This window comes from Echinococcus granulosus (genome assembly GCF_000524195.1).
Source record: "Echinococcus granulosus chromosome Unknown EG_S00002, whole genome shotgun sequence".
In the NCBI taxonomy this organism is placed as follows: Eukaryota; Metazoa; Platyhelminthes; class Cestoda; order Cyclophyllidea; family Taeniidae; genus Echinococcus; species Echinococcus granulosus.
Window position 1 is genome coordinate 1497740 of NW_020170382.1, and position 24153 is coordinate 1521892.

The 24153-nt window shown below is 43.4% G+C and overlaps 1 protein-coding gene across 1 annotated transcript; it reads right to left on the reverse strand. All coding sequences in view use genetic code 11, as the record gives it.

The window, feature by feature from the left end:
* Positions 1 to 4249: 4249 nt before the first annotated feature.
* Positions 4250 to 24153, reverse strand: EGR_00528 (DNA topoisomerase 2-binding protein; the record flags this gene model as incomplete). Its single annotated transcript, XM_024489777.1, has 11 exons — positions 4250 to 4507; positions 15479 to 15819; positions 15899 to 16083; positions 16171 to 16275; positions 17144 to 17438; positions 19537 to 19768; positions 20520 to 20612; positions 21522 to 21664; positions 21739 to 22558; positions 22604 to 23750; positions 23831 to 24153. The coding sequence occupies 11 exons, from the start codon at positions 24151 to 24153 to the stop codon at positions 4250 to 4252; spliced, it is 3942 nt and encodes a 1313-aa protein (XP_024355774.1).

Genomic DNA, 24153 nt, shown 5'->3' on the forward strand with positions numbered 1-24153 from the left:
TAAAAATTAAGAAAAATATGGCCCAAGTGCTTCAAATCGTTCCGTGAACGTAATTGAAATCGCTTCAAGTTAATGCCTCTGGAAAGCGCTGATGGCTTTTGCCCACGAGGCTAAAAGCAAACAACCGTGCGAAAATATGCTCACCCTCTGGTAAAGTGAGAGTCCCCACCCGTCAGCCAGGCCGAACTCAGTTACCGGAAGGGGTATGCCATTAACACTTGCCTGTCAATCACCGATCCTGTCTGTCACTGGCGCTTATCAGCCGAGAATCAGCGTTGCATTTAGCCTGTCCACAATTTTTTCCCTTCCTAAAAGCAGTGCTAACGAGGGATGAACAACTTTCTCCACCAAATAATCATCACAACAACGGATTTAATGGGATTATTTTATGCTGACCTAAAACTTATTTGTCTTTCTCTCTCTCTCTCTGAACTTTCCTTCATCTTGTGTGTGCACATGCTTGCCCGCAAAGTGACTTTTACATCAGAAATTTAATACCTGCAAAAAGTTTCTTAAAATATTTTCCTATCGAAATAATCCCTCACTACAATTAATCATCTTCGCCGGGAGGCAGGCTTGCGAAAAACCGCATTCGCACAACATTTCTAACCCTGAGAGCTGTGAAAAAAGTCTAGCCTCAGACACCGTCTCTGTCTCAGTTACATTTCCCACTCATCTGTGTATTCCGTCTAGCATATCGCCTAATCCTGATGCCTGGAGGCGCAGCACGAAGGATGCTGATGAGAATGAGGCAGTATTCCCCTCCCTTCACAAGGCTTTCCCTTCCCAGTTGATATGAGTGCCAACTAATCGTTTAATCGTCCCCAGCACTTTAGAACAACTGAAAGTTGTTTTTGCTCTTGTCCCAAACTAAAGACGAAAATGAAGGTCCTCCTCAGTGTAACTTGAATTAATCTCGTTGTTCAAACTACTTCTGGGAGGTATGTTCTGTCCTCTCAAATAGTATACATAAAAGTTAATTAAAAGCCCCTGTAGCTTTAAAAGCTGAGTTAATCACGGCTTCTAACCCACATTTTACTGACACAATGAAGAGCAGCTTACCAACAGACTGACGCACGCCTGTCTGTGCTTCATGGTGCGTGTAAACAACTGCGAGATTTATGCAAGCACCTCAAGGCACAGGAAGTCATCGCAGTGAGGCATACCGAAAAACAGCACGGGGTTTTTTTGTTGCCCGACAGTTATTCGGGCTGTTGTGGTTACCGATCCAGGGGTGCGGGTGAAATGAAGCATCACGGCAACGCCATTGCGTATCATCCCCATGGCGCAGACACATTACCATGCACGGCGTGATTTCCAAGGTCCCAGCAAAACTCAAACAACAAGTATCCAAGCTCAACAAAACAAAAGAAAGTGTACCTAGTTTTAACTTCGTAATAACCAAGGGTGAATCTTAGTACTTTTCAAGTTGCAATATCTGTTTACATTGTAGTAATTTGGTTGCTTCTTTTACCCTTCATTTTGGTTTCGTGAGCACTTAGGGCCCCGCCACTCGTACTTCCACTAGGCAGCATGACCTCCGGGCCCTGACATTAGCCCCAAGCCCTTTTGTACGTCGACCACACAAAGTCTGCCTTAGCATTATGTCCTCTTTCGACTTCAGGAAGGCCTTAAGACGCTACATTGGTGGCAGCAGGAAGCGAACCCCAACCCAAGCTACAAATACCTCGGTTCCATGTCTGATTACCAAACATTAACGTGACGGAAGGAATACATATGCTGCGAATGAGACAACCCGTGATGACCCCCAACAGAAGGTCTGGAACTGGCGTCTACCTTCGGCAGCTACTCTAGTCTCATGTTCTGTAGGAATGCTATTAACCATCTGGAAAGTTCGTTACGGAGCTTTCTGCGGCATCTATATGAAGTGAACACTCGACACCTCCACCTCCCTACCAGCCGGCTAGAACGCACACAGATTCGGCTGGACAGCACTGAAGCGAAAACAGCACGCAAAAGAGGAGCAGACGCAAAATCGTAGCCCCACAAAACTATTTAAAACCCCCTCCCTTATTGAATGGCTCAGCTTTGAGGTCATTGTTCCTACAACTAACGATGGACATACGAGGTGGCCAACACATTCTCCCTTTCCCAATACAGTTGCCAAGCAGGACCCAACTCTAGATCCGGTAAAATCGCCAAAGTGGGATCGGTGACATTGAGGTTAAGTGTCTTTCTAATTGCATGGAAATTCGATGACTGGTGCAGATGGTCGGTTCGTGGTTGTTGTTCTTACAGCATCCACCACGTTGTGGTGGTTGTTGCGAGAGGTTGACCAAGGAAGGTGAAGAGGACAACGCTCAAAAGGTTTTTTGTCCAACTCTTTGTTTTCGTTACACAGGCACTTAAGACTCCGCCTTTGTAGTTTCACCGGGCGCCATAGCCTTTGGACCATGTGTCAGTCGCCCCCAGCCCTTCTATATATCGATGATAAATATTCTGTCCTAGTGCTATGTCTCATTTCGTTTTCAGAGAAGGCTCGGGGCGATACAATACTTCCCCGCGGGCACAACAAACACGATGCCCCGTGGAGTTACGTTCACCTACAAGGCAGTTTATTTTTATTATGACTGTGATAAGTACAGACTTCCCTTTGCCTTCAACACTAGTATTTCCATGTCCGAAAGATGTATGACGCGTGCACTCCAACTCAGGCGGTAATCGTTTACACTTCACCGAAAGAATTTTGAACTTGAAATGCGCTCAGCTCAGTAAAACAATAACAATCGTTATTTCAATTTGTCTAATCCACTTACAACCGATTTTTAGGTGTAATTTACAATCACTAATCTTGATTATTTTCGTCGGTGCATCAAACCACCTCCTAAGAAAGCATTCACCAACTTTCCAGAATTTTTGAACCAAACTCGACAATAGCCAGTATCTTTCCCTATCATACCTTAAAACTCCCAATTCGTAAAAACTGACACCTCAGATGTTATATTTGAAGCCAATGTTGACTGAGGGAGCATGGAGAAGAATGGACCATAATCGTTCAAAGGGGCAATCTGCCATCACGGTCCAGGCGTCTTATCGTTCCACTGTCACACCAACACTTGCACTAAATCACCCACCGCTTAAAAAGCCAAAGAAAATGCGATTACTGGCAAAATAAGAACAGCAGCCTACATTTATTGTACGGATTTTGCTTTCAAACGGTCTGTTTTTCAACTGGCTATCGCCAACTGATAAAGGATGCACGTCACACACTCGTGACCGCTCAGCCAAGAAGGCGAGAGCGTCACGTACATCCCGGGCGGTAGCTAAAGTCCCATTCCCTATCAGGATAAGATAAAAAAACTCCGTGTTGGAAAGATCTTCGTTTCTCAAAGCACAAATCGGGCAACGGATAGGACACCACCCAAAATCCATTCTATATTTAACATCAACAACACAACTCCCACACAGAGGGAAGCAAAGTAGACATGCACACACGAAAGCATGAGGTACTAACATGATTATCACAATAGCATTCACCTTACTAGTGCTTTTAATTACCTGTACTGCTTGGTCGCTCACGTCTGCGAACCCCGGACAGGGTAGAGATGACATTTTCATAGAACTTAATGCTGAAGTACACTCCACCTACTGAAACTGGAGTTTCCTCAGTCATAAGAATGACTTCTTTGAAATAACTCACATTGATGAAGATTTGTGCATTCTACTTCCTTCGTGGACAAATCTCTTGTGCCACCAAAACAAACACAGCCGTGACCCTAGTTGATCCGGTTAGCAATGATCACAACGCAATTACTCCTCGACACTGTCAGAATATCTACCGATTGTTCAAAATATTGACAGACAGAATAATGGATGGTTGTCTTTTTGATTGACAACACCACAGCAACGTTGAGCTTGGTGTACAGAAATGGCGGAGAGCAAAAGCAAGGCAAATCCGCCTCCGCTACAGGATAGAGTGCTAGATGGAAGGTTACTACATTGCTGCTTCTTCTTTCTTGCTGTCCCAAGAAAACATCACACATGACTAAGGTAGGCTGGGGTAATATTTAAATAGAATGCAACAACGAGACGTATTTATTTCATCGAAATCTGAGTCAACATTTGGCTAAAATTCCAATTTTCAATACTTTCTATTCAGTGGATAACACCGACATAACCAACAACATTGGGTTCTGTACATGGAGTGAGAGAAGAGCATGAGGAAGTTCGGCGTGGACACCACGCAGGAGTAGTTGAGATGAGGTGATTTAAGGGACGGATAACCACATCACCTCGTAACTCGACTGCGTTTGGCAGTTGGAATGGTCATCTCATCGCTAGTCTGTTTGACAAGGAACTCGGAGCGCGAGGCGCTGCCCATGCCGGTGAGATGAGCGCAGAGAAACTCCACCCGCAGCCATTCGTAGCCCTCTATGATTGGGAGCTCGGGCTGAGGACCGCTCGAACGACTGCTGCCAGAGCGACGCTTCGTAAAGGCGTGGGTCACCTGCTCTGCCGGTGGGTAGGGGGCGCCGTTTGCCAGGACCTGCACAACCAAATTGAGGAACGGTCACTGTTTAAGAGTCGCAGACTGCTGATTACAAAGTAATAAGTAGGCTGACCATCGTGGGAGGCAAGCCATGCTAGGAAGAGCACATAGTGCTTTACTTTTTGCACTTCAGAATGCGAAACAACTGTCCATACTATCCGGATTTCGATGCAATACAATCAGCTGTTGAAATTCTCTGATGTTTGGCACATCCTCAGTAGGATAGCATTGGCCTCCCACTATTGTGAAAACAAACGTACCACGTCAAGTGAACGTTTGCATGGTAATTATAATCTCTGATTGCCTTGTTGTGAAAATCTTGTGAGTCATTGAAAATGAACACTGTAGGCACAGATGACTCAAAGCACCAACAGACTGGGTGGTTCAGTAATAGAGAGGGGAAATACACCTGTAGCACCAACATTAGCATACTACTAATTAGGAATAAAAAAAAGAAATTTTACTTATCATGCCTAAGGAAATAAAAAGAAGCCTTTCATGTACTGTTCTAGCCGCGGTCAGGCGAACGCAGTAATTAAAACGTTAACTATGAAACATCTGACTTATTTAAGCAGAACAGAGTTAAGAACATCCACCTTATTCAACACATTTCATTTTGGTCATCATCTTTCCGATTATCTTGTAAAGCGATTCGTGCAATCTGGATGGAATACATATCTGATCTTGGAACTCCAAGACAGACGTCTAGAAAAAGTAACGCGCTACCTAAAAAGTGAACAGTTGAGGTGATTCTATGGGGGAGGGCATGCCCATGTTCGGAAGATCTTGCCTGTCTACCTACTGAAATGAAGGATTACCATGCACACTGGTGGAATTGCAGTTCTGTGAGCTGCCAATTCAAGGGTTCATAATGTGCAAAAGTAGAATAAGTTTTCGGTTACTAAGGCAACACAATGCAATCACCTCCAGCGAGAGTACTGTGCAATTATTACAACCTTCCTAATTACTTTACTAGAACAATCTTGCAACTGGGTGAAAATTCCAAATGTTAATCGAATGCAAGGACTCTGGATAACGACTCGAAACGTCAGCGAACGAGACCCTCGATCGGTATACATGTTGTACAAATAGGCAGTAAGTAATATGGAATTATGAATAATATGACAAAAAGCAAGTGGATAGGGTAAAGATGGTTTCATGCACAGGTTTTGCAGGTTACAATGCTACTTACAAGTCGCTGAGTCGATTTATTCTACGCTGTTTTATGACGCGGACAGTAAGTTTTGGAAAAGCCCTGAATAATTCGCGTTCAGCCAGTCAGCATCCGCCTACGCAGGTGTCATAATGAGCAAAAAGGAACGCACAGACGGAAAAAAACACTTGACACAGAGACTTCCTCTGTATGTGAAGAGCAAAAAGACAACATGAATGTATAATAACATTTTTACAAGGTTCAAGTAGTTCCTTATCTAAAGGAAGGCAAAGGGAAACACTGCTTGTATTTTAGAGACATAGCCATTGCCCTTCATGATGTGCAGCCCTGCTTTCTGCACAAGAATGACGAGTCCAGGCTTTGCATTTCGGCTAGAGGCGAATTAACAATTTCTAGGTTTATTCCTTAGCAGCTCGTGCGGCTTTCGAATTCAAATGGTGGCAGCACAAAAGCAAACAAAACGCGGACGTAAAATGTAACTTTACTGTTTACATTCATCACTTTCGCACATAAACCTAAAGGCGATTTATTTATTGCAGCAAATAACCTTGCAGCCAACTTTTTGGCAGCCTCTACGCTAGCCACTTGAATTGCAATGTGCTGATACAGCAAGAGAATCAGCTGGATGTTGCGTGAAAAAACTGCCAAAAAGGACGTTTGTTGTTGAGGCACGAACTCGTGGATAACACGTCTTGGTCACTGGCGTAAAGTCTTAGCTAAGCAGAACAGGCCAGCCAGTCAAAGTACTGATCGGAACCGTATCCGTTTTGAAAAATGCATTTACTTTGGCTTCATTTTCTTACGAAGGCAGTCGAAGCGGGAACCTTAGACAATAAAAACACCACTGACCCGAATTGGTTGCCAGTTCACGAGTGAACCACCAATATACTCGGCCTAACAGGGCACACGACGTGAGGAAACCAATTGGGATTCACTAGGTGTACAGCTAGCGCCGACATTTACAAACGGCCCCATTACATCAATCGCCCTGTCTCATGAGTAGCCGAGAGAGCCGCAACAACTAGGAGAGCTGAGATAGGGGAAAAAAGACAGGTTCTACACAGCAAAACGACGTTTGTCCAAATACACGCGGGCCTACAGCCAGTGCACACATTCCTGATCGCAGCATCAGCTATACTATTAGCTCACGAGCGGTCAGCGTCATACAGCAATGCTCTTCCTCGGGTATAGCTCCAACGCCACCAATCATAGCAAAAAGGGAGAAGGCCCCATCGTCTGCCAAGAATAACCACCCCCACGTTGTTAAATCGACACAGATATTCAAAGAATATGGAAGGATTGAAACACTCCATTAAAAATTCGATTTTCTTAACGACCATAAGTAAATCTGCATCTAACAACGATTGACACACACATAAAAACCAGTTTGAATCAGTAACCATTACTGACAGACTTATGCTGGCCACCACCACCAACGGACTAAAATCTCTAATGGTAATAATCACGGACTGCTTCGTTTAACCACAAAAATTGTGAACTCGTTCAGTGAGACACGAAATCCTCCTCCTTCTGATCCCCGATCAGACGGGAAGATTAACTGCCGTGAGAGAGACAACCATTTTCGTAAGGACCAATTCATCAGATCATTACGATTTCCATTTGGACCAAAATGATAAATTAAACACGAAATCCTCCCTATTGGGAGTAACCGGTTAAGGGAGCTTGAAGGGGAAAGTAATCACCATTCAATCAGGTACATCAGGCGTGAATGAATGAATATAAACCGTACCGACCAGTTCTGGAACCGTGAAAGAAAGATGAGGCAGGGTGACATAAAAATATGAGAACCACAGTTCGCACATTATTAAAGTGAGATAATGCATATACCAAAAATATCTGTTTGTAGACTGATTGAATGAGGATAAACTCAATAACGTTTCGCATGACGTGGGATTGGCATCCAAAAAGCTCTACTGTCCAAATTGGCACGCTGTAGAATACGATCCGGCCTCCACTACTAACTAATTAATAAAGGTTTATGTGAGGAACGCAAAAGGCTAAATTTAAGCGAAATCCCCTGGCAAAATCGGGGATCTTATTTTCCCGTCTCCTGATCAACACTTAGAACAATCAGAAGGGTAATAGGAGCTGCTTCAGTTGGACAGAATAATGATACCTTCTCTAAGTATACACTGTGTTGCACATATACTTCCCAGTATTCGGTGAATAGAATTTCACGACAGGGGCACAAAATTCTGCCCACTTCATTTATAGCATCAGCCTCTCAGTCCTCCCTTGCCCCGATATTGAAAGGGACTTCACATTTGCATACTCTATAAGATCTTCAGGGAGAACCCGCTAATGACAGTTAGTGACACCACAACGAAGGAACAACAAGCCAGCGTCATGGAGTTACAGCATTCAGTGTGAATGTCTGAATCTGCAGGAATTCACCGCAGAAGGGCAACCAAAATCACGACCTCTATTTCTGCTACTAATCTTCCAGTTATTCTGTACCACTACAATAGTCATGCATGAACCCCCACATAGGTCTCACAATACCTTTAAGGGTAACTCAAGCGCAATGAATCATCAAATGGTGTTTAGGATGGTCTACTGGTCTAAAATTAACAAAAAGAATCCATTACATAGAAAATGGTGTTTTTAGTGACATCAATCACCACGACAACATAAAATTCCACGTTAATCCCCATCACAAAGACAGGAGAATGCTTGTTTATCAAAGAGCGGGTGAACGATCAGCTGTCATGACGATGTGTAAGGGTGTGACCTCGAGCACATAAGTGATCGCTCAACGTTTGGTGTGATTAACGCACGAAAAGGCCAAGGCAAAAAAACGAGACAGGCGGGATGGTGGGATTTTTCTGCTATCAGTAATGATGGCTCATGGCAGCCGCCAGTGCACCTCAGTCATTGATAACTAGGCTGGCTCTCATAAGGTTGTTGGGATAAAATGTCACAGACGTCGGAAGCATCACAGCCCAAGTATCCCTTTTGGAATCTAAAAAGTCAGGCAATTCACTTTTTTTGCAGCAACTGTTTTGTACATCCGAGGTGTATTACGGCCAAACAATAAAAGTAAGAGGTGAATGGTTGCTTGGTGTGAATGAAGGAGGCTGTGGACTTGAAGGAAATGGACGGTAAAAAGGTTGATTAAAATTACAACTTCGAAGTGAGAAGTTCGCCTTCATAAAAACCATGAACAAAAATATGGAATAAATGCAACTTTTTTTGAGCAATGGACCAAATCCTCTAGGTAAAAAGGCGAAGCAGAGTTACCAGATCTCAAAGGGATTGTGCTTCAATGATCTTCGAATGGATAAATGCGTAAGTTATGGGTTTACTTCAAGGAAGATGTAAATGAGTTATGAGTTATCTACTTGACTACCCGCTCCTTTCAGTCTCCCTTGATTCGGCTACCACCATGGTGCTATGCAGTCCATGCTTTTTATCTTGTAGCACCTCCAGAGGCAACTCAGGTACGAAACAAGCAGAGAGCTGGGTGATAAATGCAGGAGAAAAGACACAGAAAGCAAGGAAAGACGAAATTCATGTGTGCCAGTAACGTGAGGCCAAAAATGAGGCAAAATCGGCAGAACTGCTGTCAGAAATAAGGTGACAACAGATGCGGTAAGTATTAACAAAGGAATAGGATGGGGTAAGGGGGGCAGGACTGCGCAGGTGACCCGGAAGGGGGACGGAGAAACAAGGCAACGTGCGGTGTGGGTGTCCTGCCAAAGGGGACACACAATGGGCCCCGCACCTCGTCTAGCCTCAGCCCACCCCCACCCCCCCCTTTCACTGGCAAATCGTGCTCTGACATCGCTGTGACAACAGCAGCAACAGAGATGTGGAATCAAAAAGAGCAAGCGAATAGATTATTCAAACCCCGGTCAGCGAGTCAGGTAGTGCATTAGGTTAAAAAAGGGAAATCCGTTGCGTCTTAAATTGACTCATGAAGATACAGAAAATTGGCCAGGAATTCAATCTAAATGAGAAGATTAATCGGTGCGAATAAAATGAGTAGGTGAATCCGTGATAGATTACTCAATGTTCTTAAACTATAAGGCGATTTGGTTACGTCAACGTCCGTATGAATTGTACCACTATTCATAGCAATTTTAAATCCATGATACATAAAGAGTTCTTTGTTAGCCTAAGGAAGCACAAAAACTTATGAAAAATGCTACCGGATTGATATAATGCATGACGTTGAGAAAGAGGACCAGTAAAAACGTAGAGATTTCCTGAAATTTGACCCCAGCAGGAGATAGGGCAAAAAAGGTGTGGTTTTGGTTTTATTCATTGTATTACAGCCCCCTCCTACCACCATAAGGAGTATTGGAGGAACCTCATGACTGTGCATGTCTTCGGGGAGCATCTGAAATATTACATTGGTGATATGGTGACAAATGCTACACTCCGTCAATAACCTGGCAAAAAAATTATCAGTGTTTCAGATGACTACCTTTTTCTTCTGCTAGTCTATTAGAATAGGGTAAAAATCAGACTGGTTATCCAGAGAGCGACTGAAGTGGATTCGGAAAAAAAGCGGTACCAAGATTGATTTCATCCGGAGAAAGTCAGAAAAGCCGAGCAGTTTAAAGGAAAAAATTCCCAAGAAAAATAAAGTGATGGAAATTTTTAAAAAAAAACAGACAACGTTACAATGGGAAACAATAAGCTATGAAAAAATTGGTCAGATAATAATAAGGTTGAAACGCAACCAAGCGCAACGGATCTTGCCCCGATGTTCGAACTTTTCTCAGTCTACATGAAAGACAAAAAAGGTGTATTTGAAGGAAAGACATAGGAAGCTAAGAAATCGCCTTCCTATACGAACCGAAAGAAGACGTAAATAAGGACTGTATTTAACCATTTCTCTTGCAATAAAATAAAAAAAAAAACAAAGAGCTATTTAGACGTGGATTAACACTCCGTTACTATGAATAATCTCATGAAACATCGGCAAAATGAAAATCCAGCTACAAACGAGGTAAAAAAAACCATTCCTTCAAAAAAAGTGGGAGAATGTGTTTAAAGAAAAAAAGAGACGATAATGAGGAAATTTAAGGAGTTTGGGAATATTTCCAATCATCGGTGCATTAAAACAGGGAATTCGACTGAATAACAGAATGGCTATTTCAGGCAACGAAGTTGAAGGCGGAAAAAAACACCTCAAGGGGCCGCAATACCAGAGACTGATAAACGAGGGTTTCATTTTTCAGGGGAATAAAAGCAAAAACAGAGCAAAGAAACCAGCATCCAACTAAAAAAAGCAAAGAATTCAGCTAAAATTTGTATTGGCTATTTGGAGAATGGTCGAGTTCCAAGCAGGCACAATTATTTGCATGGATTTGACCCCATGAAGGGAGTGTTGATTAAAGCCACAAATCTTGTAGCGCCAAATCAGCTGAAAATTGCACTTGAAGAAATAGAAGAAAGAGATAATCCGAAACGTGCGTTAACGTTTTTCAGTTAAACAATGTGAGGATGCAAAACAAACCACTAGTGATTAGTTTTTCCTTCCACTATAGTCTAGACAATGGATACCACTGAAAACCAGACCGGAGAATTATATGGCAATAGAAATAAAAGATGATCTTATGAAACTGGAAAAAAAACATCCCATCAAATAAATCACGGAAAAAGTACTCCCGAGGAGGGCACAATTTAAAAAAAAATTGTTGAACTAAAAGGTAACACGGACAATATATCTTCGAATTGTAGGCAAGAATACAACGGTAATGCATCAGCAGCTAGTTGGAATTGATATGCCTGATCTTATGAATCAAACAAAACAGTATTTACCCCAAAGCCAAGTCAATTCAAAACAAAAAAAAACGTTCCCGTTCATCAACATGGAAACGAAGAGGAGAGGAGGGAGAAAGAGTAAACAGTGCCAAGTCAGAATGGCTGCCAACCCACGTCGAGAGTAGAAAAAAGCAACAAAGCACAATTACAAAACTGACAATAGGGGGGAACGAATGTGTCAGAGATAACACGATCCCTGTTCAGCGCCCTTTAGTCTTCGACAGAGGAATGAGTTCATCCAGTGTCGAAAGAAGGAAAAATAGGCCCAAGTAAGAAAAAGGAAGCGTGCAGAAGGAAAAAAGTTGGACAGCGCAGGACTGAGTCACGGCACGGCTCATTTAGGGGTGAAAACTCAATGAAAAAGTGAGTGAGGATGCGTATGTCGCTTCGATTGCGCTTTACGCCAGTAGGTGATTCCCCTTCTAGTCGTAATATTTCCAGGGCCAAAGCGTCTCTAGGTTGTAGAATAATTTTCTGCCCATGTCACCTGCACTACTGGTCCCTCAACCAAAAAAACTGATGACATGTTGGTGGAAGCATCGATGAACCCAATTCATAAAAAAAGGATCCCAATGTTTAGCAAAGCAAAACAGCAAGAAGGACTGGCGTCTGGCGGGGATGTTTGAATCTGAGAGGACTCACAACAGAAGGGCTATTGGAATCGCGGTGACCAGAATTGAGCAACTCAAAGCCCACAAATGCTGACACGTAAGCAATGAACCCAAATGGCTGAATAACAGCAAGATGGTAACAGTGGAAAGGAAGAATGAAGCCGGAAAGTGATCTGAGATGCTACTTTATTAAATAGTTTTAATTTTACATAAATACTCCTGTGTTCACTGTAGAACAAAGTCCAGGCCAAAAACAACAAATGGGTCCTTATCGTGCATTTTACAAAACAAATGCGGCAGGTGGAATCGACGAGATGCACAGTCACTGCTAAATTCAGAAGTGTTTTCCCGTTGGCGATTGGGTATCGCATATCTGGCGTCGTCTTAGTTCCGCAGTCGACTTCAATACACCTCAATACTATTGTAAGGCCCGAAACGGAAGTGACCGAAGCAACTACTACGGATAACGCTCAAAACCAGACAGAGGCTGCAACACCTACTTAAATTGTACGCTTCCGTGCAGGTCTCTCCAGGCTCCTGCAACTCAACCACCTGCGCTACTAACAACCCAGCTCTTCCGCGTATTTCCGACAAACACACTCCCAACATCATATAATTTTAGAGGATTGAGCAGACAAATCGGGTGATTGGCTTTGGTTGTCTTTGGGCATAAAAAGCAATTCAGAAGCGAGATTGTAGCCTCACTATCTATCATGTGGGTCAAGAGACAATCTAGTAGGCCTTGCCAAATCTGTGCTTTACATAAACTGATCCGCTTTCGAGAACAGGAAAAAAGAGCAGACAAACATGTTTTGTAAAACAAAAAAAAAGTTGAATCTTGACTTCTCTAAAAAAGACTATTCGGAGGTTATCCACAAAAACCGAATTATGAAAACAGGAAGCAAATTGGTCGGTGGAACCAGCAAACGTGATTAGGTATTACGCTTCAAATTATGAACACCAAAGCGATAAAATTACTGAGGTGGGAAAACATCAAAGGAACAGTACGATAGCATGCAATTTACAATTTTGCGATTGAGCCAACTATAGCCCAGGAATAAAATGCAGGTCCTGAAGAGGAACAACGCTGTGACACGTCTGATGGTCGTAGAAGGAAGCAGGTGCATAGAGGGGATGGGCTAATCTCCTCGAGGGCGAACATAAAAAAGAAACAGATGAATGATACTGGCAGAGGTGTGAATGTAACTCTCTCCTATCTCGACCGGAAAAAAGGAGACGAGGTGTGAGGTAGGATTGCAACCCGCCACCCCTACAGCGTCTCACAAAAAGCACTTACTGGGTGGAGGGGGCTGTATGACTCACTTTCTGTGCACAAAATGGTACGTGAGTCATGACACTAGGGGGAGAGGGAGGCGGTAGCAAAAGCAACCGACGAGGGAGGGAGATGCCACGCACTGGGCTGAATGGTTGGAAGGCAGCACAAGATTGGACGGTGCGTCTCAAAAAGGTTACATCATCCGCGGTGTCTGCACTTCACGTAAAGGCGTAAGGCCTTGGCTGAACCCAACTACGAATGCGAGTGTAAATGTCATTTCAGATAACATTGGTATGATTGCTACTACGGTACCCACACAGATTCATGAGACTTTCTTGCAATAAGTCAGGCAACTGCAGAAAACATTTTAAAGCATCACTTGTCAAAACAACCCCTAAAGGCAACAAGACAAAAGCTTGAGAATCCTGCTTTTGTCCCACAGCTACTTCTATTATTATCCCACTTTTGTCTCCCACCCAGACGTCTATTGCATTTCACATTTGGCTGCGTAATGCTGATGCCAAGAGGTGAGAACCAGTACGTGGAGGATGACCCAGGAATGACGCAGTACGAGCCTCAGAAGTGTAGAGCAGGTCGTGAGCGGATCATCTGAGCTAACCGACGAAATTTGCGATCATTTAACGTTTGTCCAAAATCTTTAAATAACAGCTATTTCTCTACACAAATCAGCCAATAAATAACCCTGTGCCACAGCGGCATGCCTATACGACGCAAAGTGCAAAACGAACTGGACGCCCTTGAAGTTTACCGGCAGCAGTTAATGCATGTAAAAGTTCCACGACGTTCCCTTACCAGTTGGCATAAGTGTCAACGGATTATGCCGCCACCACTTACTCAAAAAATCTTACGGAGATTTGTTCCTGACATGTTAACAGATAGAGATGTGCAAGTCTTCACTGTTGAGAATTGAGATTCTTTCAAATTGCTTAAACGAATGTGCCGTTATCGCTTCTGCGAATTCTGAACCAAGCTAAATTTATATTGATAAGCAGAAAAGCTCGAACCACATCAAGTTCGACCAGTTTATTATGAGGGTCCGAACTACAAGCACAATAAAACATGCTGCATCGATAGACTGACACATGTATATCCTTTATAGGTCATGTAAACAATCAGGTATAAGTGACCCCCAAGAACTGCACAATCTCTTAGTTCCCTGAAAGTTTTTTATTTCAAGTGCACTGTCAAAAAAAAACCCAAGTGAGAGAAAGCCTACTGATTATTTTGTAGTAGCAGTCATAAATGCGTGCATTACCAATGGTAACACACCTCCAGAAAGGGTCCGATTCGTACGGTTGTGCCAACCGTTCCCATGACAGGTAGTAAAATTTACTACTATGTACAAGAAAACTTCATAAAAAGAAGGTATCCAACTTACATAATAGCATTTGCAGCAAAAATAAGCAGGAAAATTTGTATTCATTAGAAATATCACTATTTAAAATTCAGCAACTATTTAAAAGCAAGCAATAAATAACCAGGCCAAGCATGTAAAATTTTTAGCTTAAATTACTGGAGACTCGCCCCCAAGATAGACGAATACTAAGTCCTAAATATTTCCTAATTACGAAAATAAGTACTACCATAAAGCACGTTTATTTGTTAAAAAAAATAGTATTGGGTAAAGTTTTAAACTAAACTGACTCAGCAGCCAAATCAGAAAATAATGTAATTCCGTCACAAGTAAAAAAATCAGGGATTTCAAAAGTAGAGCTAAAGGCACTTTGTTTATCTGAAAAGGCATAGATGAAAGAACAATAGGGAGGATACCTTAAAAACGGGATGAAATGTGAATAAATGGAAACATTGTTCACAAAAGAGAAATCTCAATGGGGCTATTCTAGTGCTCTCGTACTATAAGAAGCTCCACTGACTTCGTTCAAAAGCCACGTCGATGGAAAATAAGTGAAGAATACTTTGAAGTAATAAAATACAACGGAACAAAGAATAACTCGTTGAAGGGTATAGCTTAAGAAGGAGGATGTCAGGTACACCCAACCTCAAACATCGAGAAAACGATGATTAGAAGAATTAAAAAAGTTCAATTTTTTGAAATTTCGATAAGTAAAAACGATCTACTAGGGACTCACCATTCCTCCACCAAACTCAATAATCCTCTTAAAGCTGTTCTCTCTATCACACCCGGGACCAAAAACCACCCTCCAACCCTTAAAAGCACCTCCGCCCGTTTTGCGCCAATGGCGTGCAGCCTTGGCAAGGTCACGCAGCTGCCCACAGGAGAGGCCACCCGTGGGGCCGGAACGATTGGAAGCGGGGGAGAGTTGGATGAGGAGGGGCTCGGTGCCGGGTCCGCCCCACTCGTAGGCCTCCTCAGGCAACCACACAGAGGCTGCAGCGCAAGCATCAAGGTAGGACTTGTGCAAGATCCACCTTCCACCCGCCATGCACATCAGGTACTTCTCACATCGGCCTGCACGTTGAGAGAATGAAAAGCGCTGCCTACTCGCGGGTATCCAAGTCGAATCGAAGGTATATGAGAAGTGGCTTACTGGGAGAGTTGATGATCAGGTGAGTGGTGGTCTCCCCAACGGTCATGCCAGGGTCTAAATCGGCGCCGAGTTCAGTAATGATGGCCTGATATCGCACCTTCTCATCCTGGTTCACACCACTGACGGAGAAGATGCGAACTCGAGTAGTGTTTGTACTCGATTGTGGTTGTGGCTTAAGTGTGGTTCTGTGGATCAGGGGAAAAGTTACGATAAACTTTCACACATACTGAAAGCGGAAGCGAGAGAAAAGTCGCTCACTTTTCGGGGCTCACATTCTCACCCGGCTGAGTAGACTCGCGAGAACTTTGGCTTTTAACCACATGAGGAGAAGGAAGTCCGTTTCTGACCTCGGGAGAGTCCTCGTATTGCCACCGGACCTGTTTAAGATACCAAAGCAATTTAAAGGCCAAAATTTAGCTTTGATGTTGATGAACACCGCACTGGCTTCCAACAGGCGAGTCAAATTCACATCAACTGCTAGTTCATTTCGAGACGTTCAATCGAACGACATAGTCCTAGTAAAACACTTGTTTCAATTTTGAGTGCAATAAGCAGACCGTCTCAGCCATGCGATACAACTACCACGTTGGTGATAGTCCCCATAAACTTAAAATAAAGTTGAATCATTGATAACCCTAAGAGGACAATCCGTCTTTTCCCCGACTGACTGAAATCGTAGAGACTCAGTATAGAAGGGCTATAGGAACTGTGTTGAACATCTTAATCTCATGGAATGCGATTGATCGAGATTAGGTTTGGAAGAAATGAACCTGCTTAGAGAACCCCTTGTAATATTTTAATTTAAACATGATCGGAGCAAATGACACTTCCCCCGTGTTGCAGCTTTACCTCCTAAACGAGCTACTTCCTAACGTTTTGCCTAACAGAAGTGATATGTAAGAAACCCATCTGAATGCACGACATCCACCACCACGAACAAATTAAGAAGCATTTTCGGTAAGGTATAAAGTGGTTATGGCATCTTTGTTCCCACCTTGCGGTGACAGTGTGAAGCACCAAAAAGACGCTTAAAAGAAAAGGAAGGGGAGATATGTAACAGCATTGCTTTCATTGGGTGTAGCAACGGCAACCCTTTGATTTGCTCCCGAATCACCCCAATAATGCTAATAGTTCTCTTCGTTCTTCTGCACACAAATAATAAACAGCTTTCAGACCAGTAAGTTTTAAAACGCATTTAGATATGAACAATGAATTCATAAAAAATTCAAACACGCCTGAAGGGACTGGCCAGGAAGAACAAAGTTGCTGGAAGGAGCTGTAGAGCTGCTGAGGCCGAATCCGTCGACACCAGAGCCGCAGGTGGGCATATGCCGACGACGGGTCCTGTGCGACCTTCGAACGGCCAAAGAAACGTCGCGGCGGTCGGGGTGAGGGTCTTCGCTGAAGGGCTGTGCCTTGCTCCCCATCACCGACTCCAATCGACGCGCCACATCGTCCAGAATCGATGAAGACTGGGCCTCATCCACAACGTCGGTGGCAGCAGACGCTTTTAATGTCGACTGCTTTGGTGAAACAGTAGCTGCTAGAAAAGGAAGAGGTTAAGAAATTTAAGCTCGTTTGTAACGGTCGGTCCGGAATCGTAAAGATAGTGGGTGCAGGATATAATGCCTATCACAAGACGGAGGCCGTATACGGCAATGCATCTTGCTACGCTACCCATAACAGCGATAACCGTGATTTTAGCCTTCTGATCCCTATGTTCCAGCAAAACTAAATTGTCTGCACACTTTTCAGTCTGGTGACCTCTTCAGAGGCAAATATCAGTGGAAGATTATTGTGAAAAAAGTGGTATTACCGGTTAACATATAATGGCGTCATGAAGTAAAAATCGGTTTACTTTTGTTATTTCTACTAAAGATATCAGGTGTAATGTTAAAAAGCTTAATGCTAAAAAACAATTTTGTTTGCACAGGCTGCATTCTAAATATGAAGATGAAATTTCACTTGAACCATTAAATTATTCGACAAAGCGATCGCAAGCAAGTTAGCCGAACCAAATCAGCTAATGAATTGAAAGCGGATATATTGGATAAGGATACCCGAAAAACAGAAATTAACAAGACTTAATGCTAGCATTCCACAAATATTCGACCATTTATACTAAATCGAAAATTTAAGGAGGTAAAGTGCGTTTCACCACTCAAATCAGTCGAGAAAGAACTAGAGGAAAAGGCGTCTAAGTTTGCTCCACTTTAGTGTCATGAGGCAACCAAACATCCGAATTTCACTGACTGGATACCGGACCCATATATCATACGGGGAGAGTAACCGCAGTGGATGGCTAAATCTACAGAGACTCATAGCAGATGGACTATCAAAACAGTGTAATCTTTCGGTAGAGGCTTTAATGTGAAGTCCTATACAATGACCAGTAATGGTATAAAACCAGGACTGAACAAATCAAAATTGTTCACAGGGAGGATGGAAAAAAATAATAAATGATCAAGTGGATTAAGAGTGTGGTTTGTATCGAGAAAGCAAAAGTAACCAAGACAGGCAGATGAGCAGCATAAAAATGGGAACAATGAAAAGGGCAAGTGAAAGAAAAAACGTAATTCTGACGCCAACTTCTGCTTCTGAGCAAATGGTCTTAATAAAACCGTCACAGAAGATGCATTTACAATAATGCAACTTTCAAAGAAAAAGCGACAGGGGGATTCATCGACGTGTCTCGAATACACGACTACGGGCGAATTCGGAGGTCTTCTAGCGTTAAATGACGATGAAAGTGTGATATTTGTTGAGATCTCGCTGAGAATTCTAAAACAGTCGACCGTCGCTGAAGTGACTTTAAGTAATCACAACGCTCAAAACAAAGTAGAGGGTAACACGGTGATATCCATTTTAGTCAGGTTAATACATGACTTTCACCGATCTCCGGTGCCTCAACCTCCGGATATATAGGCCATTACCCAGAGTAAAGGTTTACCATAAACAATGTTAGAAACACAGCTGTTTGGACAAAATGACTGCAATGCCACTGAAAATTATGTCAATTGCGTCTCACTTTCGCTATTGTGGACCGATGAAATCAGTCATTCAGATGGCGAAATCGTAGCTTTGAGTTATTTGTCACAATGCCTACTGATCAAATTAGGGCCTATCATCAGTACACATCAAAGCACCAAACACGGCTGAATCAGCAAACCAATCATCCTTACAAATATGACGAAAGTCAAACAACCAATGGTTTTAACAGGTCCAGCTACAGTTTTTATGGTAGGTGCGGAAGAGCAGTCATGAGGAGCATACCAATGACTAAGTTCTAGATAAGCCGGGATCAGTGTATTAAGACGCCATTTGGACTGACTATGCTACTACGCGGATATTTCCAACCGTCCGTGATTCCCTTTCTACGGTAGTGCCACTAAGCTCTGTTCGTGATATCTGTGCTAGCATGACGTTGACAATAAAACTGATTTCGGGTTTGCATTCCTCATATCTTCTTCAAGGATGACTTAAGAGCTGCACGTTATTGGTCGGACCAGAGAAGCAATGCGGACGAGGAGTCACCTGGAGTGCTGGGCAACGATTAAAACAAGACTAGGACAAATTCGCAAACAAGATGGAACACAAACGCTAAATCCCAACTATGTGAGTATCAAAAAGCCCCTTACCCGAGTCAATGGAGAAAGCGTAATCAGCTTCGGGAAGGTGTTTCCCGAGGCGCTGGCAGTCGTAGAGCCACTGAGGCACCACCACTTTCACATGGGACTCCTCTAGGGCGCTTCGGACGTCTGGGTCCAGGAGAGTCTGTGGTGGTTGGCTTGCAGATGCTGCTCCTCTTAGCATTGGCGATGCAGCGGGCAGGAGACAAGTGCTCGGAGAAGCGATCATGTGCGTGCAGACCTACGGGTTGGAGGAAAGGCAAGGTGGTGAGAAAGTACCTGTTTGTTTAAGTACGACCATCCTACAACGCACCAATGCAAAGCAAAAAAATGCAGTGCTACCGCAGGTGCTTGAGGGTATAACCTAGAAGTAGACGTTTGGTAAGGCAAACGGTATGGTGAAATAGAAGCCGCTACCGAATTTATTTGCTTTCAAAAATTAGGGGTTTAGAGGAGAATACAAAGGACAACATACACACTACTACGGCGCCACTTGGTGCTGGGAAAAGGACTGTCTGAGAAGACACATAAATGAGAAGCAGAGAAGTCAAAGCCTTCCTATTCAATTAGGCGGGGGTTAAACATTTCAAAGCCTAGTCTGCCATTGGAAAACATTATGGTTACTCTCAGTCTGTCAGTCTAAAATCCTTCAGACTTTCAAAGACCGGAACTGCAAAAATTCCGACTTTACTGAACCTTACAAGCGGGAACAACCACAATTTGGATGCATCAATGCGCCATCATCCTACTATTCTCATCTATTGCTCACCACAATTTTAAAATAAGGTATTTGGAAAAAGGGTCTGACGCTACTGCAGCACTACTAGGTTTGAGAACTTACTTATTCGCATAAACCCATCCATCAAAGCATTGAGGAGCACAAAATGGAAACGAAAACCTCTAATTCCAGGGAGACAGTGAAGTTGGTTGGGAGCATAGAATCTAAGTCTATTTTAGTTTCGCACGACATAGCCAGAATTCTTTCAGTCTACCTGCACTACGACCTTCGCAACAGTTGTGCATTCTTTTGCTTTAAGCTTCAAACCCGTCTCTACTATCATGCTGAAGTTATTTGTAACCAGAGGCTGCATAAAAGCAGTAAAAATTAATATCAGGAGTAGCCAAATAGAGTCCAGCTGAACTACAGGAGACAAACCGCAGTCTATGGCACTTCAGTTGTTAAGGTTCATCATCGTCGCTATTTCAAATGAACACGTTCCCCTTTTAAAGTCTTTCAAATGACTATTTCTGAGCGCAAGTTCCACCATAGTGCCGTGAAAAAGTAGCGCAGACAGCTTGAGAAGTTTCGTTCTGATTTGTAACCGTGCAATCCGAAATAAGTCACTCGAGAGGTCAGTTTGAAGTTACGGCGACGGATAGTAGTAATGCAAAAGCTGTAGTAAACGCAAGCCTATCTCAGACTGCGAACGAATTGGCTGTTACAACAATATTTGAACGCTTGAAATTAGTAGACAACAATGTAAAGCTGTTGGAGAGCTGAATCCACTGCGTAACACTTCAGAAATAAGATAATGTCATAAGCGCCTGTGGTAGTAAAAAAAGAAGTAAACATTATCAAGAATTCGATCAAACAAGTCAGAGAATGAACACATCTAAGTGTAATCAAAATTAAGGCCTTCATTAAGTGCGTAAAAGTTAATCGCTTTTATCTAGTTGGAGTAAGAATAACAAACACAACCAATAATATAAACCATATGCAACCTCAGATGTGTGAAATCAGAAGCCATTTCACTGCAAATATTTAGTACAAACAAGCAGCAATCAAGCACACAGTATTCCAATGAAAAAACAACAGGCTGAAATCAGTCAAACTGAAACCAAATTAACGCTTTAACTCAGCGTAAATAAGAAAGATGACTTTTTTTATGAAAAACGGATACTCGGGTGCTAATATGATCAACACCAGGGTTAGCAATGTCTAAATGAGATAATATTAGACAGTAAGAACGCAGTAACATGCTTACTGAACGAACCTTAACATCAAAGTTCCACCTAAAATCGCCACCCAACTGTTTGACAAGTTCATTCAGCGCAACCTGGCGATCACTAAGAGACTTTGCAACACAAATCACCACACCCTTGAGAACTCTTCCACTCTGCGCCGCCTCCTTGAAGTCTAGAAAAGCAGACCAGTCAGGGACTTTGCTGAAAAACATGAAATACCTTTCTGCCATAAAGCGCCATACTCACCAGTCTCTGCCAGATTCCTCTTCGGCAGCATACTCGTTTTTGCAAGAGCAGTCTTCAGACACCGTGTTACCTGCTCCGACATCGGTGGAGAGACATGCAGTACCTCTAGAGACCCCGACGAAGGGGTCCGCATCTGATCGCCAGCTCCTACCCACCCTGGGGTCTTCAATTGCCCCCCTCCATCAGACCGGCGTGTTGACTTCGGAGTCACATTGAAGGCGAGGGAGGACCGTTGAATGACCTGAGACCAGTCCTGCGGCACCAATGGATCCTCCTCCATAACCGGATGCTCCATCTCTGCTGCACGTCGCCCTGTGGTAGCACAAGCGTACAACCAGCTGCATGATACAGCAGGCAAGCCCCACTGCTTCGACGCAGGCCACTTCCGCCCATCGGGCCGGGCTGCAACGAGATGGGTGCTCGCTATGAGGTTCCTCGAAGGCACAGGTTTACGCAGAAAGCACTCCTGTACCACAGCACCTAGCCCACGGGCCAGATCGGTGAGGAAGACACGGTCATTGCCGACGAAACCGCTGAGAGAGATCACACATCCGTCCAAGGGTAGAGTGACGGAGGGGGGGATGTGGATGGGACGGAAACCAACTTGGGTGTCGAGTTCGGAAATGAGAAGGGTTTTAGCAGTGACACAGCAGTTAATCCAATAGGGAGTTATCATGTTGGAAGTGGCTGGCTGACGCAAAACGTAGGAACAGATGATGTAGTCTGCAGCAACCGATGAGTCGTTGATGACACTGCCGCCTTCATCTGTGATCACTTCGGATAGAGCAGGATGGGCAGTAAGAGAGAAATTTATGTCCGGCTTGAAAATAAGATGGGAAAATAGACCAGAATCCGATAAGGTTACTTCCTCTTGAACCTCGGGTTCTGGCTGTTTGAGGGTGACTAATTTTGTCTCTTCAGCATCACCTTGAAATGTCTGATCCTCAGGATTATTTTCAATGGAGAGAAAATCATCCATATCAGCAAGTCCACCATCCTTGAAGTATTGATTGATTAACTGGATTTCTTCAGTGTCCACTGGGACCCCAGAGGGTTTGTTGTCATCGATGTTTTGATCCGATGGTTCAGTTTTGCTGAGGAAAGGAGGCTTGAATTCTTTCTCGGCAAGGCGCTTGTGTTGCTCATGACATTGTTCAAGCCAGTTGTGTGTTACGTAAAATACTTCAGATTCCAGGTCGGAGGGGGAAATGGGCTTAGAATCGGATCCAAAAACGACGTGTGTCACGGACTCAGTGACTTTCTCAGAAGCATCAGCACACAAAATACCGCCACCAATTTTAATCATTTCGGCAAGCTTTGCAGACTCAGAAGAATCGCACCCATAAAGGAAAATAACACAACCAGTAAGAAATGAGTGTTCGGGCGATTTGGAAAGACGAGTGCTATTTGTGAGATCCTTCAGACAACTGAAATGTGTCTCATCTAGTTTGGCATGATTAGGATCAGTAATGGCGGAAAGATCCCCCAAGACGCTGGGATCATTGACAGAAATTGAGGAGGTGGGTGTGGAAGAATGACATTTTTGACGGTGACCGCCTTCCTCCTTAATGTAATAATCAGTTTCATCTAGGGCGTAGCCCTTGCTAACGGAATCTGATAGCCAGTGTACAGAAACAACCCGTACTTTCCACTTTTTCGCAAAATTATACTTCACACCGCCAGCACGCTTAACAAGAAGATGGGTTGTCAAACCGATCTTCATCTCACCTGAATACTGTCCACCGTTGTTTTTCACAATTTCGGCTACTTCTTTTCGTTCCTCAACTGTAAGTCCGGACACACAGATAACCAGCTGAGCAAATATAGGCAGTTTAAATTTTGACATTAAATTATGCTGTAGCATATCAATTGGGTCCACAGTTTCCGAAAGTTTCCACGCTTCGTCGATCCATTCCGGTGTCAAGATGTGCAGACCTCGACTCGCTCCAACAATATACTTTTTAGAACCAACTTTTGGAGCAACGATTACATTTACTTCATCAGTTAAGTTCCTAGAGGCGACCCCATGAAGCATTTCGATTGAGGAAAAGAGGCGTTCCCGTTGTTGACCGGTAATTGAGGTAACAGTGACATTCGCATTCCGCAAAGCGGTGGAAAAAGAGGGTGAGAGACATTTGGAAGAGGTCTTTCCTCACGCAAATAATCCAACAGAACTTGTGGACCAAACACAGAGGAACCAAGAGCCCTGAAATGTTCGTACACTGAACCAGAAAATTTTCCCAAGACAAAACAACAATTGTTTGGAGAAGAATCTTTGAATTTTTCAACTGCATCTTCTCCATCTATCCAAACCGGCCGAAGATTCTCGTAACTCGTAACTGCATCGAATGCCAAGTTTTGTAGAGGGGTGGCAACATCCTTGATAAAATACAAGTGATAGAACCCCGAAGACAT